General features: G+C 53.2%; 1 protein-coding gene across 2 annotated transcripts in view; it reads left to right on the top strand.

Annotated features, from left to right (window-relative positions):
* The window catches only part of SSBP3 (single stranded DNA binding protein 3), a 165,580-nt gene extending 150,324 nt beyond the window's left edge, over window positions 1-15,256 (top strand). For both annotated transcript variants that reach the window (XM_018044504.1, XM_018044512.1), the window contains 9 exons: window positions 1,773-1,837; window positions 2,501-2,549; window positions 3,159-3,194; window positions 3,716-3,770; window positions 5,065-5,135; window positions 12,251-12,329; window positions 12,548-12,576; window positions 12,695-12,796; window positions 13,638-15,256. In XM_018044504.1, coding sequence (XP_017899993.1) covers window positions 1,773-1,837; window positions 2,501-2,549; window positions 3,159-3,194; window positions 3,716-3,770; window positions 5,065-5,135; window positions 12,251-12,329; window positions 12,548-12,576; window positions 12,695-12,796; window positions 13,638-13,667 — 516 coding nt within the window. In that variant the 3' untranslated portion in view covers window positions 13,668-15,256. The remainder of the gene's footprint in view (window positions 1-1,772; window positions 1,838-2,500; window positions 2,550-3,158; window positions 3,195-3,715; window positions 3,771-5,064; window positions 5,136-12,250; window positions 12,330-12,547; window positions 12,577-12,694; window positions 12,797-13,637) is intronic.

The following is an 18,187-nucleotide window of genomic DNA, read 5'->3' as shown; positions in this document are numbered from 1 at the left end:
GGGCAGGCGCATGTTTTCTGGCCCCAGGACTCAGCTCTGAGCAGGTGCAGGGGATGCCGGGCCCTATACGTGCCAGCTGCCTAAGAAGCCCTCCCCTGCTCCCCGCCCCAAGCACTCTGGGCCTTGCTCCGTGCCAGCCAGCCTGGTGCTGCTGCTGTCATTGTGCACACCCTGTCTGGACACTCAGAAGCCCCTCTCTGACCAGGCCAAGGAGGTGGCCCCAAGATGGTCCCTGGCTGAAGAACCTGCCACCAGCCTGAAGGCGGCTCTGTTTGTCAGCTCTGGCTCTTGAGCCCCCTGTTGTATCCCCCTCCTTCACAGATGTGTGATGTAGAGAGCAGACCCTGAGACCCTAGATCCAGGATTAAACCCCAGTGGAGGCATTAGCTGACTGTGACCTTGAGAAAATCTTTTTCTCTCCAGACCCTCAGTCTTCTCTTCTATAAAATGGGAATAATACAAGCCTCACGGTGTTGTTACAAGGTCCAAACCAGAGGTTGTATGTTACATGCTCAGTAAAAAAAAAACCAAAAAACAGCTAATGCTGGCTGTTCCTTTGCCATCAAAATTCCACCCAGCCAGATACTTTCAGATTCTACTATGAAGGCGGAGCTCAGGCTGCAGTCAGCCTCCTTGTACTTTCTATTCCTTCACGTCTTCATTCCTTCATTGATGATTCAGTGCCCATTCTGCGCCAGCTGATGGGTGGAGTGATGAGGGATAGGACGAGCATTAAGATAGGGTTCCCACCTTCCAAAGGGGCTCACAGTCCAGTGCGAGAGCTGCGCACGTGACCACGGTCATAAGCCAGTGTGCTGTAGGCTGTGCAGGGGGGCGAGGTTACAAGGCACTGTGGGAGTGACTGGGATGGAGCAGTTAATCCCACGGGATGAGCAGGGAGGGCCTCACAGAGGAGGTGCTGTTTGAGCTGGGTATTGGAGGATGTGTAGTAACCTGCCAGGTAGAAAAGCAAGGTATTTATTCCTGCAAAGGAAACAGCTCTGGAAGAGGGGAGTTGGGGAGAGTGGAGTCAGGAGATGAGCCAGGTGACAGGCCTGAGTGCCTGGTCCAGACTCGCTTTGACCCATCCCACTGCCGTGATGGGTTGTGCCGAGGTGAGTTGGGACCAAGTTCTGTGCAGATTCTGTTCTTAAATGGAACAGTGATTCCCTTGAGCAGAGAGACCATTTTCTTCTTGCTCTTCCAGTCCTGTGCCTGTTGAGGGCCCCACATGCTGACAGTTGAATCAGGCGACTGCATCAGGGGCAACCAAGACCTGGGGCAGGCTGGGGTCTGTCCACACCAAGGCTTGGGAACAGCCACTGGACAGGCCTTTCAGATGCGAGCCTCCCCTCCACATGCAGCCCCTGGTCTGCTGGCAGTTTGTTCTCCCCAAGTGTCTAAGGTGGCTGGTGGTCACCAGCCGGTCCTCTTGCTGAGTCTGTTCCCCTTTCCTGCCTGAGACCTGCGGGCAGGTGCCGACCAGCATCATGAACGCCTTGCTGGACAACCATATGCTCTCAGGAGACCCACCCTGAAGCCCCTGAAGATGCACCTAAAGCTGTGACTTTCCGCCTGTGCTGGATTGCCATTGTGACCCTCTCAGCTGGTTCCCACCCCTCTTTTTTTTCTTTTTTTAAATGAATGTATTACTTTTTCATCAGATCCTTTTCACAGACTAACCCTCTCCCTTATGTTCTGTTTGTTTTTCCCTCTCCTCCCTCCGGTGCCCCTTCTTCTTCTCATAGACTGACCCTTGGTTATCGTTGCAGAATTACGGCAGCGGCATGAGACCACCACCCAATTCCCTCGGCCCCGCCATGCCCGGGATTAACATGTAAGGCCACAGCCCTGCTGGCAGCCCAGAGCCCATGGGTGTCCCCACCCCCTGTCCCCACTGAGAGACTCATGATCACAGGACTCACTGACACCTCTCTGGACCTCAGTCTCCCCATCAGTAGAGTGAGGATGTTGAGCGTACTGGTGACAAGACCTCATAGACCACCATATAGGGCTTGTCTATGCCAGGCACAGGTCTGAGCTTGCTTCATGGATTAGCTCACCTCATCTTCATAATAACCCTGTGAAGTGCTTAGTATGCTCTGTTGTCAGATGGGGTAACTAAGGCACAGAGAGGTGAAGTAACTCACCCAGGCTCCCATAGCTGCAAGTGGCAGGCTCAAGTTTGGAGCCCTGTACCCCTCGTTGAGTGCTTCAGTGGTGTAGCACTTGTGTGGTAGTAGATCCCTGTGAATATCTGTGTCCTTCTTAGGAAAATGCACTTGCAGAGGAAATGCTGTTCTTCACAAATTTTGCATATAATGTATAGGGGTCTGTAGGTTTCTACCCATGGAAGCACATGTTCTTACCCCAGTCCTAGGACTGTATGAAGGACTTCCTGTTGGTGATTTTGGCCCTCTTGTTCTGCCCCTGCTGGCACTACCATGTTGGCATTTATAGCATCTTTTTCATTGTTTTCATCTCTCTCTCCTTCTCTCAGGGGCCCGGGAGCTGGCAGACCCTGGCCCAATCCTAACAGTGCTAACTCAGTGAGTACCCAGGTTGGGGATGGGGGTTCTGTTTGCTAGGGGTGGGTGAGGTTCCAGGGTGCAGGGTGGTTCCTGTCCCCAGGTTGGAGGTGTCACGGGGAGTGGGATGCAGCAGAATTCCACCTGATGCTTCCAAGGAGAGCCTGTCTATAGGGGGAGATTTGGGAGTACCACGCTAGACCCATCGGGCTCTGCAGGAGCTGGGGTGTGAGCTGGAAGCCGGGCTCAGTCCTGTCCATGCAGGCACTCCTGCTGGCCTCCTCTTGCTTGGCAGGGCCGGCCTTCAGCACTCAGAGGAGGGAGTTGGGAGGGGGCTCAGCGCAGACAGTCCAGGGCAGGAAGCCAGGGGGTGGGGCTAAGCTCTCGCTTTCCTGTCCTTGAACTAGAGGGTCTCCTGTGCCCAAGGTTCCCTGCCAAGGCTCTGGGACCAGTTCTGTAGAGGAACAGGACTCTGCTCACATCCTTGGCCCTCCTAGAGACACCAGGTGGCTCAGTGTGTTTCCCATCGAGAGTGGGGTTGTGTCCCCAAGAGGATTTGGTAGGCAGAGCACACATTGCCTGTTGGAGGAGGTGTCTCTGACCCGCGGTTCACCCCTTTCTTGTTTCTAGATTCCATACTCCTCCTCATCACCCGGTACCTACGTGGTGAGTGTGTGCAGGTTCGGGGCATTGCATGTCTAGTCCTGTGTAACTGCGTGTGCAAGAGTATCAGGGTCAGGGGGTCCCTTGCCTCTTTGTTTTCAAGACATGTTATGAGCACAGATTCCAAACTGTGCTAGAATCTGATGTCAATATGCAGGTATTTGTACCTTCTGGTGTCCCAGAAGTCCCCACACAAGACCCAGAGTTGGGGCCCCCACCCAGGGGACTGACCCGGAGGCCAGGCAGCTCCCACCACAGGCCTGTGGCTTCACTGGGCTCCACGTGTGCGAGCACGCAGGCATGCCCGCAGCTGCCTCCTGGTTTAAAGAAGAGGAGGAGGGAGTCCGGTTCCCCCAGGCCCTAAACACCTGGGTTCTGTGTGGACACTGGCAGCTGAGTGAGAGCTAAACGTGGGGCTGGGCCCTGGGTGAGCATGCACTGCTGATGTGGCTGGAGCTCGCGGCCTCTCCCGCCATGTGTCGTCACCGTGGGTTTCCGACATCAGTTTTTAATCTTGTCTCCAGGGACCCCCTGGTGGTGGCGGCCCCCCAGGAACACCCATCATGCCTAGTCCTGCAGGTAAGAAGGCTGGGGGACGGGTGCCGCTGGAGAAGAAGGAAGTGTTGGAGGGGCCTGGTACAGAGCCAGGGTTGGCTGGCCACTCTTCCTGAGCAGTGCGCCCCCCACCTGGCATCTTGGCATCAGGGATTTAGTGGGCAGGAGACCCTGATGCCACCAGCCCACCCTGTGGCTTCAGCTGGGGCACTCCTCACTCCAGTTGAAGAATAGGGCAGAGCAAGGAGATCCAAGAACGAGGTGTCTCGCTACTCTTGACTTCCCCTGGTCAGAGAGAACCCTGTCCTGATTGCCACTTCTCTAGATGACTGGAAAGGGGCTTTGGGGCCCTGGCCTCCTGGGCCCAGGACTCTGCAGAGTGATGCCTCCTGAGTGACCAGAACTTGGTTTCCGGTCCTCTGTATCAGAGATCCCTTTTTCCCCTTTTCTTCAATAGAAGAGGGCACGTGTACTCACACACATACAGCATCACAATTGTGTTTCTTTCCCAGCTAAGAATAGCGTACCACCAACTAGAAGGAATTCAGCATGCCATCTTTACCCACCCCCAAAATAAAAAGTGAGAGGTAGCTGGATTTCTGCCCGAGAAGTACGGTGCCTGCTCCTGATATAAATATGTTAGCTGATTTCCTCGGGAGACTTTTCTGGCTAATTGGGGAGACAGAGGGGTCCCTCCCACCCCCTCCTCTGCTCCCCATGGCAGGAAGGCTGCTCGGCAGCAGGGTGGGGCTGGCGGCGGCCGTGAGGCTCCCCCTCCGGCTCCCTCTTTCTGCTGCTGCATTTTTATGAGCTGCATGACCTACATTCAGACTGGGTCATATTAACCCACTCCATATGTTAACTGTGTCTCCAGCCCCATCTCTGCCTCTCCCTCCTGCCCCATCAGCTTGGCAGGGTGGCCCCTCGGTCATCTGTGGTGCTGTTCTTCCCCAGTGTGATTAAAACTGCCAGCCAGGGGTCGGGAAGGGCACAGGTGGTGGTCGGGCTGTGCCTGCGTGATCCCAGGCAGCATCTGGGGAGCGCGTTTGGTTTGGGGCGGAGACGATTTTGCTGTGTCCACACTGCTGTCCAGAACCCCGGAATCCTTCCTTTCAGGGTTGAGTGGCTTTCACAGTTGAATTTTCTGTGATTAAAAACTTTGTGAATCTTCATTAAATACAAATTAGCCAGAAAATGCTGGTACTTAGAGGAAATTTTAGGTGATAAAATACAAAAGAATGAGTTCAAGTGCCATGAGTTTGTTTTAATTAAGCAAAGAATTAATCACCCCGACTTGCGGGTTTCCACTGTTCTACAGATTCAACAAATTCCAGTGACAACATCTACACAATGATTAATCCGGTGCCGCCTGGAGGCAGCCGGTCCAACGTAAGTCTGCTTTCTAATAATTTACATATCAGATACCATAACAAATCATAATTAACTTCATCAGCTGAGGGGAAAGCAAGTTTAATTGATTTCAGCCATTTGTTACCAAAGATGAATAAAATAAACCATCAGAAAAGTGATTAACTCTTGGGCAGCTTGGTTCCCATTTTATAGCTGGCAGGGGGTGGCAGAGAAGGGGGTGGAGTGATTCCCACCCCTGTGGTCAGAGCAGGGTGCCCAGCTTCACTGTGGGGACCCCTGCTGGTGCCCAGCCTCACCGTGCAGACCGTCCCTGGCGCCCAGCCTCACTGTTGGGACGCCTGCTGGTGCCCAGCCTCACCGTGCGGACCCCCACCCCACCCCCCCGCCGCCGGCGCCAAGCCTCACCGTGCGGACCACCCCTGGCGCCCAGCCTCACTGTGGGGACCCCCACTGGCCTGAACGGGGTGTTGGTGAGGAAGGAAGAGCACCAAGGCTGCGGGGGGCTGGGGGTGGTGGTAGTCTGGGCCAGTCCCTGCTCAGCTGACTGGCTGTACCCCTGGGTGATGATAGCTCACCCTCTCTGGGCTGTTTACTTGGCTGTGGAGCTTACGGCAAGGCCTCCAGGTACCTGCCTGCCCTGTGCCTCTGGGAGCCCTCTGACTCCCACATCCTATAACCTCTCTGCCTCTCCTCGCGCCCTTCCCTCATCTGGAAACCACTCCCTCCCTCCTCCACTCCTTCCCGCCCTGCTGGCTCAGTGTTCCTGCCCTGCTGGCTCAGTATTCCCGCTCTGCTGGTCTTTAGCTCGGAAACCTCACACAGAAACCACAGAAACCTTTCCTGGTCCCTGCTCACCGCCCCCTCTTGTGTTCCCATACTGGACCATGCAGCTATGGCCTGTCTGCCTCTCTGGGCTGGGAGCTCCGTAAGGACAGGGCTGGTCTGGCAGCTCTTCCTGGCCAGGCAGAAAAGGTAAATCCCACTGGGCTTGCCCTGGGGGAGCTCAGGGTGTGGAAAGGAGGCTGTCCTGTGACTGCATCAGTAGTTCGAGGACAGCGGAGCCAGAGCATGGGCTTGAGGCTCCAAGGTTGGCTCTGGCCTTTAGGATGCTCCGTCTGGTTCTGCTGGTTCCGTTCCCGGTGTAACTCCAGAATCACCCTATGTGCTAACAGTCCTGATTGTGGGCTACTCAGTGCTGGACACTGCGTGTGTTGCAGCCTCTGGGTGGGGGTTGTAGGCCTGCCAAGACGAACCTTACCCAGATCCCATGACTGAGAACCGTGGGAACCATGGTCCTCACCTGCCACTCCACCACCTTCTCTCCCTGTCTCTCCAAGGCAGCCAGTACCTCCCATACCCCTGCCTCTCCGTAGGGTGGCCAACCATTTGGGTTTTAGCACCAAAAGCCCTGTGTCCCAAGAAATGACTTCCCAGGACACAAAAGTCTTTTGAAGTTTTAGCAATGGATGTAGAAGGCTGGGGAAAATGTACAAGACCCATTTAGCTGCCCCAAAGACCGGACTGAGCACAAGAAAATGGCGTAGACTCCCCTCTTCCCATGGTCGCTGTTGCCGTATTTTCCCAACCGCAGATGCCAGCGGTCGTGGTCTGTGGCTCTGAATGATGGATCATCCATGTTGCATCACCCCGAGGGGTACCACTCAACCGCACAGCATCCAGGCCCTGGCAGAATCCGCCTTTGACTCTGCCTGCAGTGTGACTGTTAGGCTTTGTGTCCAGATAGGGCAGATGTCATTTTTCACACTGTGAGTATTGTGGTCATGTTTTCTAAGAGCTCAAATAATGAAAATGGGAACGATGAGACCACTGGCCCCAGCGTGACCCTGACATGTCCAAACGAGAGGCCTGAATGAATTTTAATGACAGGTGTGAGGACATACAGACCTGCATCAGGGAGGCAAATAACGAAGATGGAACATACTGGCAAGGGTGTAGAAGAGAGGTGCGGGTGGAGGAGGGGTGGGAGAGTGCATGGCCATCTGGGACGTGACATGCACATCCCTCTAAGTCAGTCACAAGCTGTGTATGTCATCCAAAGAAACACCAGTCCTCAGTGTAGAAAGGTGGCTGCCACACTTGGTGGGGCGGCGGCCCTGAAATGATCACCGTCACCCTGTTGGTCCCTTGATGCCTCCATGAACTGAGAAGATTACATTTCCTGATTAAGAGGCTGCAACTAAGTCCTATGGGTGAAATGAAGGGGAATTCTGGTGACAAGTGTGTTGGTCCTCCGTGGTGTGTGGCTGATTCTGTCTCATCATCCTGATAGTTGGGGAGCTTTCTTCCTCAGATCAAGTGGTTCATCAGACCATCTCCACAAAACCGTGTCCCTGGCTTTTAGGCACTTTGACTTGAAAACTGGAGCTTCACCTTGTCATCTTGGTTTCTACGAAGAAGATGTTAATGAAGTGTGGAAGAGAAATAAACTATTACTGTTCTCTTGTCCAAATACAAGCCACACTTTGCTCGTTTATCTGCATATTTGGCAGACAGTGCAGTTAATTTGGCAAGTTTCATTTAGTCCATGAACTTCTTACCTGCTAATTTCCCCACCCACCTTGTCCCTAACAGTGCTGCCAAGGGGGCTGATTTGCTCGCCTGTGATAATCCAACTTTCATAATGAAAGGTTTCAGTCACTTGTCGGTTTGCTCAAAACATGCAGAAACAGATTTTTGAGTTTATAAAAAAAAAAGAGAAGGCCTCGGACACCTGCCCACAGATGACTGGCGTTGTTGCTGGCTGTAGAGAAGATGTGAAAACGTCAGCCTGCTCTGATGCTCTTCTCTTGGAAACACTGTGAGATGAGAATGTGGAAAGGAATTATAATAAAGTAGAAACATAGCTGCTGCTTCTCCAAAACTGTTTCATGATCTTCGCGAGGCCACCAGGAGCCTAGGTGAGGCTGAGTGGCCTGCGCTTGAGCTGTTCAGAGTTGTAGAGGGGCTGTGACAAAGCCTTATACAGCCAGAGTAATGGCTCCCCTTTTGGACGTGAGACTGCTTGAGAAGTCATAAAGTGTTATAGGCAAGGGCAGCCAAGTTAGCTAAGACTGTCTCAACGTTTTTATTAAAACTGACTTACTTAGAATCCAGCTTATATCTCACAAGTTACAATTACCTTTGTGCTTTAAAAACCATTTTCTCTGAGAAAGAGAGGTTTAATCGATGATCACATCCAGTGTGCTCGGAATGTTTAGAAATGATGGACGTCGTAGGCAGGCACAGCCCATCTGATGAGCTCCTAGGTGAAAAGGGCCTGGCAAATGGCCGACCTTCCGAAACCCACCTAGATACAAAGCGGATGGACATCTTTGGAGAACTGGAGGCAGATTCCTACAGATCCAAAACCTGTGTGCTTAAGTAAAATCCTAAGCGCTGCATGCGCGGGTGTTCTTGTGGAGTGGCGTGTTTGTTGTTGGTGTGTTGGACTGACACCAGTGCTTGATGAGAGCAGGGTGGCAAGTCAGCGCATCTTCTGTTTGACCCTCTTCAGTTTTGCCCTACGTGAAAGAAAGGTGTCCAAAGCCTGCAGGCAATTCAAAGAAGCATTTGTGGAAAAGCAAGCACCATTTGCCTTGTTGGGCGCCTGAAAGCAAGATGATTCCCTAGCAGCTTTCTTGAAGCCCCCTGGGGAAAAATCTGCCGCAGCTCTTGCTCTTGCCACATCTCCTCAACATTTAAATATCCAGTTTAAAGAGTTAAAATAATTTACTATGACGAAGACAAATATTATGAAAGTGTTCTATTTTCCCCGTACATGTCATTTGTACAACTAGTCACCCTACTGTTTGCCACTGTTCACTAGTTCAGCTGTTCCTTAATAGAATTTAACAGAAAAGGAACCAATACAGAGTGAACAACTGGATACCCACATGCAGATGGATGAAGCTGGACCACGTCCTTATACACAAACACAAAAATTAACTGAGTAGACCCTAGGCCTAAATGTCAGAGCTAAAACTATCAAACAATTAGAAGAAGATGTAGGAATAAATCTTTGTGACCTGGGTTAGCAAAGCCTTCTTAGCTACACTAAAAGTACAAGTGGCAAAAAGGAGCTGCACTGGGTGTCATTAAAATTTAAAATTCATGCTTCAGAGGACACTGTCAGGAAAGTAAAAAGACAGCCCACAGAAAATATTTGCAAGTCATATGTCTGATAAGGGTCCTCAATTGTAAACGTGTAAAGAATTCTTAGAACCCAATAATAAAAAACAAACCCAACTTTAAAGTGGGCCAGGGATCTCAATAGACCTTTCTCCAAACTTGTGCAGAGAACCAATAAGCACATGAAAAGATGATCAGTGTCATTAGTTAATAAGGGAATGCAAAAGAAAACTTCAGTGGGTTATCGCTTCACACCCACTAGGATGGCTAGAATCACAAAGACAAATAATGAGCGGTGGTGTTGAGGATGGGAGGGACTCTGAACCCTCACATGCTGCTCATGGGAACATAAACTGGTACAGGTGCTGTGGAAGAGTCTGGCGGTTCTTTCATAGGTTAAGCAGTTAACTGTGACCCTGCAATTCCACTCATTGGCATCTACCCCAGAGAAATGAAAACGTGTCCACACAGCTGTACACAGATGTTCACAGGAGCATTAGTCATCATAGCCCCAAAGTGGAGACAGCCTCAGTGTCTGTTGACTGATGAAGATGTGGTACATACATAAAATGGAATGTTGTTTGGACAAAAGAAATGAAGTACAAGATTCACGCTTACAACATGGATAAACCTTGGAAACATTTCACCAAGTGAAAGAAGCCAGCCACAGAGGTCATATACAACATGAAATAACTAGAATCTATAATAGCTAAATCGATGGAGAAGGCAATGGCACCCCACTCCAGTACTCTTCCCTGGAGACTCCTGTGGATGGAGGAGCCTGGTGTGCTGCTGTCCATGGGGTCACACAGAGTCAGACACAGCTGAAGCGACTTGGCATGCATGCCTGCTTTGGAGAAGAAAATGGCAACCCACTCCAATATTCTTGCCTGGAGAATCCCAGTGACAGAGGAGCCTGGTGGGCTGTCGTGTGTGGGGTCCGCACAGAGTCGGACACGGCTGAAGCGACGCAGCAGCAGCAGCAGCAGCAGCTAAATCTGTGACACAGAGAATAAATTAATGGTTGTGTGGGCCTGGGGATTCGAGGGGGAATGGGGAGTGATGGCCCATGCGTACAGAGTTTCTTTTGGGGATGATGAAAGTGCTCTAAAATTGATTGTGGTGGTGATGGTACAACTTGCTAAGTACACTAACAACCACTGAATTGTATACTTATTAAATGAGTCGGTTGTATGTGGTTAAAAGTAGCATGACAATACACATAATTTGATACCTGTTTTTGAAATACATCTATGCAACTGTAATACATGTGAATAATTGTTTATATTATCAAATTTGGGGATTTAAAGAAATATCTGTGTATTTTATTTATTTGGCTGCATCAGGTCTTTAGTTGTGGTGGTCAAGAGCTTTCGTTACAGTGCGCAGCATCTCCAGCTGTGGTTCCAGGGCTCAGCATTTGCAGCATGCGAGCTTAGAGCGCGCAGCATCTCCAGCTGTGGCCCCAGGGCTCAGCATTTGCGGCACGCGGGCTTAGTTGCTCCATGGCTTGTGGGCTCTTATTCCCTGACCAAGGATGGAACCTGTGTTCCCTGCATTGCAAAGTGGATTCTTAACTACTGGGCTGCCAGGGAACTCCGCTGGATGTATCTGGTCTCGTAGGACTGTGTTTGGGTTTGGCTTCCTAAAAAGTAGGTCACCCTCATCCTCCTATCACTTGGGTTAATAAGCATGAAATGGATTGCCAGATGGCCAAATGTGCCCCCCCCCAGCCCACCAACAACCCTGGGAAGCCACTGGGGAGGCGAGGACGCTGTCCTCAGAGGGTATGTGAGTGGGTGTCAGGGTGAGGAAGCAACTGGTACCCTCGCAGTCTCCTGACAGCAGTCTTTGCACCAGCTGGTCCTGCTGCCACCTGCTAAGAGGGCCCTTTCTTCTGCTCAGGCAGGACGCTTTCAGGGATGGAGCCGTGACACATCTCTGCCTGCCCAGATCCTGAGCCCCAGTTATTTTTTCGCTCTGCCGCCGCCTCCTTGCAGCCCATCGTGACTTCTCTGCCTTTTTCCCAGGGCCTCTCTCTGAAGCTGCTGCTGTGCGTGGTCTGCAGCTCTCTCTAGATCTCAGTATCCTGTGGGGTAGCTGGGTGTCCATGGCTGCGCTCTTCCTCCAGGCTGAGGCCAAGGTGTGACTCGGTGCTCAGCGCAGGCCACATGCCAGTCAGGCCTCTGTTCTGCTACTTCCGTCCCCTGTCTGGTCAGCCCCCGAGGCCTTGGTTCTCCAGACTGGGCTCAGCCATCCCTTGGTGGCCATGCCTTGTGATCTCTGGCCTTTGGTTATATCTTTTCTGAGATGGGGGTGACAGTCCCAGACGGGCCTGAGAAAGGAGTGGAGCCGGTGAAACGTCTGGCCTCTGATCCGTCTGCATCTCCAGCTCTGCTCACTAGTGAGCACCCCCATGGAGTCCCAAGGAGAGAACCCCTGCCACCAATGCCCCAGCTCCCCCCACATTTCAGAGGAGGAGCCAGAGGAGGCGCGTGTGATGACTCCAGGGCCAGGCTGCCCGAAGTCCAGCTGCAGCTCCTCCATCTCCTACGTGGGAGATTTAGGGCCAGAGCGTGGTCCACTCTGTGCTTCAGTTTACTCACATGTAAAATGGGGAGGAAAGGCATTAATAGTTTTATTCCCAGGCCTGGCTCAGTGGGTCACTCTGTCTCTGTGAGCCCCACACACTGCCTTGGGGATGGAAAGAGCCCAGGGTGGGATCCAGGACACGTGGTGTGAGAGTTGCCTCTGGTGCCTTGGGCCAGCCCCTCCTCTCCTGGTTTGTTTCCTCCCGTGGTGCGTAGGCCTCTGCCCTGCACAGTCCGAAGGCTTAGGGGAGGCACCACCCCTGGCCTCCTGGTGTTCAGTGCCTGAGTGTGCCTGAGAGCCGCTCCTCCAGGCTAGAAGCTCCCGGGGGCCGCACTTCCGTGCCACAGCGTGTGGAGCACCGCGAGGGTTGCGGCGGGCCCGCTCAGGTGACACGCTCTGTGCTTCTCCCACAGTTCCCGATGGGTCCAGGCTCGGACGGCCCGATGGGGGGCATGGGCGGCATGGAGCCACACCACATGAACGGCTCGTTAGGTAAGTCAGCACCCTGCCTGACTTCCCGGGAAGCCTTCGCTGCCTCGGCTCCAGGCTCCGCTGAGCCCAGTTCCCACAGGAAGATCCAAAGAGGAAGATGTTGCCTGGGTAGAAGGTCCTCTTTGGCAAAATGTTTGGGGTTTGGGTGGAAGCATTTGGAGGCCCCTGCACAGAAGAATGGGCGAGACCCTAAACTGGGCTTTCTTTTTTCCTTCCAGGGTCAGGTGACATAGACGGGCTTCCAAAAGTGAGTGTGTGTTCCCTGCCTCCTCCCTGACAGCACCCTCCAGAAGGCCTTTCCCCATCCCGGGAGGGGTGGCAGGTTGCTGGGGGCCCGGGGCTCACTGCCTCTGCTCTCTCTGCAGAATTCTCCCAACAACATAAGTGGCATTAGCAATCCTCCAGGCACCCCTCGGGACGATGGCGAGCTAGGAGGGAACTTCCTCCACTCCTTCCAGAATGACAATGTAAGTGTGCCCACCACCACCCTTATTTCATCCTCCGGGTCCTCACTGTATCCTCTGGGCCCTGGGACTAGCGATTGAAGTTTCAGAGTCTCCTGCCCGAGACCTGTCTGCTGGGCCAGTGTCCTGGCAGCTGCGTCATGAGCCTTTCACCTCGGTTATTTTTCCACACAAAATGGAGCGCCCTCACCTCCCCCCGACCCCCACCAGCCCCCAGTGCGGTGCTGACGCCTGTCACCAGAATCCGACCTTGCCCAGGCATCCGCATGCAGGCGCTGGTGAAGCTCACGGTGCTGGACGAGCCCTGGGCCCTGGCCCGCTGGGTCCTTGTCTCAGTCTGTGCCCTCCTCTCCTGGAGGGTGGATGTGCATGCAACTAGTGACTTCCTGGGGTCTCAGTGCAGAGGAGCTGGCTGGCTGGTTTCTCATATTAGGCTTCTTGTTTACAGTCTCATCTGAAGAACCAATGTCATGTTTCTGTAGCTTCTGAGAACCCCAGGCCGGCTCCCACCCCAGGGTGCCCTGGCTGTGCTCCAGCTCATCAGACCCCCGTCCTCTGCAGTCTGTGGCCCTATGAGGGGAGGGCAGGGGCTGCTGCTGGCTTCCTTAGGAAAGAAGGGGTGATTTGGAGAGGAAAGGGGGGCAGGGCAGGCAAGTGAGGGACACAGGCTGGTGCGAGGGGGATGGTCCCTGAGTCCCGCCTGCTGGCCCCTTGCCCACCCAGTGCCATCATGGGCGTCTCAGCCCAGCCCCGAGACAGGCCCTTTCCAGCTCTATGCGGTCAGACCTCCACAAGGCTCCCACACCCGGCCCTCACGACCCCCCTTCTCTGCTTCTCCCTTCAGTATTCTCCAAGCATGACGATGAGTGTGTGATTCCCCCCCTCCTCTTCTCCAAGACGCTGAGAGAGCCGACATTGCAGGCGGGAAGATGCCAGAAATTATGCAAGAAGAAGTGAGGTGTCATTACCCAGGAGCTGGGGGAGGGGCGTCTCCTGCTCCCCCCCAACCCCCACCCTCTCCTCCACCCCCTCCACCTGTCCCAGTTTTAGTTTCATGCAATAAAAAGGCCGAACTTTTTATTCCATAAAACATGAAGGACAAAACTCAAAATAAAAATATATTTCAAGTCAATGAGCAGAAAAATCCCACCCTTGCCCTTTCCCGAAGGACCTTTGATGTCCTTGACACTTTTCTGTTTTTTTGTTTGTTTGTTTGTTTGTTTGGGGTTCTGCTGTTGTTGGGATTTTTTTTTTAAATTTGTTTTCAGGGGGGGGTTTTTGGGGAAAAATTTTTAAAAATGGAAGCTTCTAGCAAGCCCCCCCAACCCCACCCTAATCAACCTCTTTGCTTTCTTCTTTAAAAAAAAAAAAAGGACAAAAAAAAATAAAACCAAGCCCCGTTGTCTGTACCCAAGCCCTTCCACCAGGAAAGCTAGTCTAGGTGTGAGATCTCACCTGTCTTTGTAGCCATCTAAAAATAATAATAATAATTATAATAAACTGGGCAGTTTACAATCAGTGGTTTCTTTCAAACGGCCTGTTTTGGAGAGAAAAAGGAGTCACCCTTTTCCACCTGGGGATTTCGGTTTGTGCTGACGAGGGAGGGGCGGGAACCTGTTTTGTTTTCGCTTGGTCTCTCCCGGCGAGGTGGACAGCAGCTGCACAGCTTGGACCCCAGACCCCCTCCCCCGTGGCGTGGCCGGAGGGGCCAGGCCCCCAACCGCTTTCAGGACCCCGCCCCAGTGGAGCCTCGCTGTGGCCCGGTTGGCATGCACTGTGCTCCCAGGACTGCGTCCTCTCTCCTCTGGACCTCTCCTCACCCGGGCTCCCGCCCCTCCTCAGCCCTGCCGCAGGCCTCCCAGTGAGGATCCTGCCGGCGGGGTGGCGGCTCGGAGTGGAGTCGGGGAGGCCGCCCCCGACAGGATGGCTGTGACCTGGGACGTGGAAACCTCGACCTCTGCGTCCTCCTCCCTCGCATCGTCCACGTCGTGTGTGCGGGCAGCGCAGGGCTGGAGTTGGGTTTTCTTTTTTTTTTTTTCTCTTGATTCTTCCTTCTTTTTCAAAGATGGGATATTGACCAGAATTGCTCTGTATATGCTTGGAACTGGATGGAAAGACTTTGGAATAGCTGGGGGGGGGCGGGGGGGGCGGGGGGACACCGACAACCAAACAGATGTGCTGTTTCCGGACCTGTTTTTATTTTCAAAAACCGACAAACGCCACAGTGGAGCCTGTCCCCTCCCAGGAGGAGTGACTCATGGCCTCCCTCACCTCACCACCCTGCATCGAAACCTCTGTGTCTTTCCCTGAGACACCTGAATTCTTTGTACATTTACACCCTCTCCCCTCTCTCCCCTGTAGCTGGTCTTCGTTTTCTTCCCTCCTTTGATCCATGTATATCATATTATGTGAGATATCATCTGCCTGAAAAAAGACCTTGTGCGGATTATTGGGAACATTGTAGCTGTTTCTGTGTTTTTTCTTACCTTGTAGTCTGGTTCTGAATTAAGAGAGGAAAAAAAAAAGTAATTATGATACATTGTAGTTTGTGTACGATATATGTTGATAACGTTTTATTAAAGGGACATCTTTTTTCCGCAGCCCTTCCTGACATGTTTGGGGGAACGTGGGTTGGAGTTTATTATACTGGTTATAAAATGCCAGGCGACTGGCTGGGCATAAATTCTGTTCCTGGTGCACAACAAGATCTTGTTTTGTGTTCCAGGCGTTGGCCTTCTTTTCCTGGGCGTGTTAATTCTGCATTTTCTGTGGAGAGTTGGGGATGATGGGCTGGGAGGGAGGGCATGGTCTCATTTCAAATATTTGGGGGCATTCTGAAAGGCAGTTTCAGTTTCTCATCTTGCTAATGCATTTTGGTTTGCCAGAATGTATTTTTCTGGAGAAGTAGGAAAAGTTTCCCAGTGCACCGTGTTTTCAGTAGCGAGGCGGTGTCGGCTAGGATGGCCGTGTGGGCTGCAGCCACACCTGCTTTCTCCTTTCTGGTGAAATTTGTTTTCCAGGTCCTAGGGTGCTGGGCCGCGAGAGGTTATTTTATTTTTTCACCTCCAAGGCAGCAGGGAGCCCTTGAAAGATTTGAAGAGTGGCGCAGTTCAACTTGAATTTGAGAAAACAGTGCAGGTTGCATCTCGGAAGATAGTTGGGTGGGACTAGACAGATGTGGGGAAATCCAGGGCCAGCTGCCGTCTAAGCAAGAGCTACTGCAGGCTGAGGAGGTCAGCAGCAGTGGACGCTGATTTGAACATTTAGAAAGTAGAACTTCTGCATCCTTGGAGCTTCGGGGCCAGGCCTGCAGCAGGAGTAGGCAGGAAACACACGGTGTGTCTGAGCAAAGTGTGACCTTAGCCCCGCCTTTTACCAGGTCTGAAGGGACCAGTTTCAGATCCTGCCTTTGCCACTGCTCACTGTGTGGCCCTGGGCCAGTTGGTTCATACTGTCCTCAGTTGCCTCATCTGTAAGACAGGGGTAACGGTTTACCCATCGTGTGGTCGTTGTGAGGACAAGTTGACATTTGTAAAGTGTCTAGAACAGTGCCTTTTAGGTAGTAAGAGCAGTAGTGTTAGCTGTTGGCAGTACTGTTCCTCATTTGGGGAGTCTAAATGGGTGTGATGAGTAGTTGGGAGGCCCTAGAAAATCCCATGTCTGTCCTGCCTCATCTGAGAACATGGCTTCCAAGGTTCTTCCTCATCACTGTTGGACAGATGAGACCTGGGCTGTTACTGACCTGCATCCACAGTTCTGAAGAGGCGTTTATGCACCAGCTTGAACACCTGCCGTGCCCCAGCCCAGTGCCGGGCAGAGAAGGTGGAGGTGACAGCAAGCATGTTCTCAGTATCCTTGCTGCCCCTGCGCTTGAGCAGGACTCGGGCTCAGTGGGGAGCAGTGACCTGGGGAAGGGAGTGCAGGTCACGGGGACCCTTGCCAAGAGGAAGGAAGGACCTCCCAGCCTGTAATGAGAGCCTGCTGCACCCACATCTGCGGGAGGTGGGAACACTGGGCACCCTAACACCGCCCTTCAGCCTGTGACACCCCACCCCCACCCCCCACTGAGCACCTCCAGAGTTGCCTTTGCCATACTCAAGGCTCTGGCAAGGGCTGATTTGGGGTCGGCTTCACAGCAGGAGAGGACAGGCTGTTCCCCAGGTTTTTTCACCACTCTACCCTGTCCAGACCTGAGTGAGAGCAGAGCCAGGCAAAGCCAGCTTCTACAGCCAGCATGAGGGTCCCAAGATGAGAGGAGGTGGTGGGGGTCACTCCCTGTCCTTTCACAGCAGAGGACTTCAGCCCATCACTGAAGCTTAGGTGGGAGTGGACAAGCCAGGTCAGAGGCCCCAGCCTGGCAGCTGCTTTCCTGGTAGCCATTACTACCCACAAGGGGCTGGCCAGCCTGGGAGTCCAAGTGAGGGCCAAGCCCTCCAGCCCTGCCTGAGTCAGGAAAAGCTGACTCGGCCAGAGATCCATGCCCTGCCCCTCCTGGCTAGACACCCCTCCCTGGAGCCAGAAAAGGAGAGCCTGGAGGCAAACCAGCTGCCAGCAGGGCCTGCTTGGGGGTGGGGATGGGTGAGGGGGGATGTGTTCAGCAACTGCCAAGGCACGGTCACAGCAGGCCTCCAGCTTGGGCTCAGCTGGGGCCATTCAGCCTGATGCCCTGGGTGACCCAGAGGAATCTCCCACTCCCCACCTCTGCTGTCCCTTGACGATTCCAGAGACTCCAGAGGCCTGAGCCCAGAGTACGTCCCAGGCTTCTTTGAGGGCTCTGCCCTGAACTGAGTGCAGCTGGGGCTCCCCAGGGCTCATTAGGTGGGAGTGCTGGAAAGAGAAGACCAGACCAAGCGAGGAGGTGCTGAAAGGTCCAGTCTGCCCTGTGCTGGCACTTTCCTCCCCCTTCCCAGGTGCCTGTGGAGCTCCAGTCCTTGGCGTGATGTTACCCGGGCATTCAGCTACCACCTTGGTCCCCTGCCTCCATCTCAGCCCTTCCAGTGCCACAGAGATCTAACTCACTTCTGAGCATTCTTTAACTCTTCCATCTGTCCGTTCGTGTCTTTATTGAGCACCTGTTACCTGCCAGAGGCTGTCCTAACCCTAGGGAAACAGGTGCACAAAACAGATGTGGGAGGCTGGCGATGCCCATCCCTGAGGTGAGGCGGGCTGTGGGAAGAGCAGGTGGGGGCGATGCTCCATGAGATGCTTGCTGGTCTCCAGGTGAAGATGTCGAGCAGGCAGGTCTGGGCCAGAGACATTTCTTAGGGAGTGGTGGCATTCAGATGTTCTTGAAAGCCGCAGGACTGAGACGAGTGTGAATGGAGAAGGGCCCCAGGCCTGGCTCTGGGGAATAGACCAGTGAAGGAGGCAGAGGAATGAGGACGGTGAGATGCC

This window comes from Capra hircus, chromosome 3 (assembly GCF_001704415.2).
Source record: "Capra hircus breed San Clemente chromosome 3, ASM170441v1, whole genome shotgun sequence".
Classification (NCBI taxonomy): Eukaryota; Metazoa; Chordata; class Mammalia; order Artiodactyla; family Bovidae; genus Capra; species Capra hircus.
The sequence above is the reverse complement of the archived record's forward strand: the minus strand, read 5'-3'. Positions and strand labels throughout refer to the sequence as shown.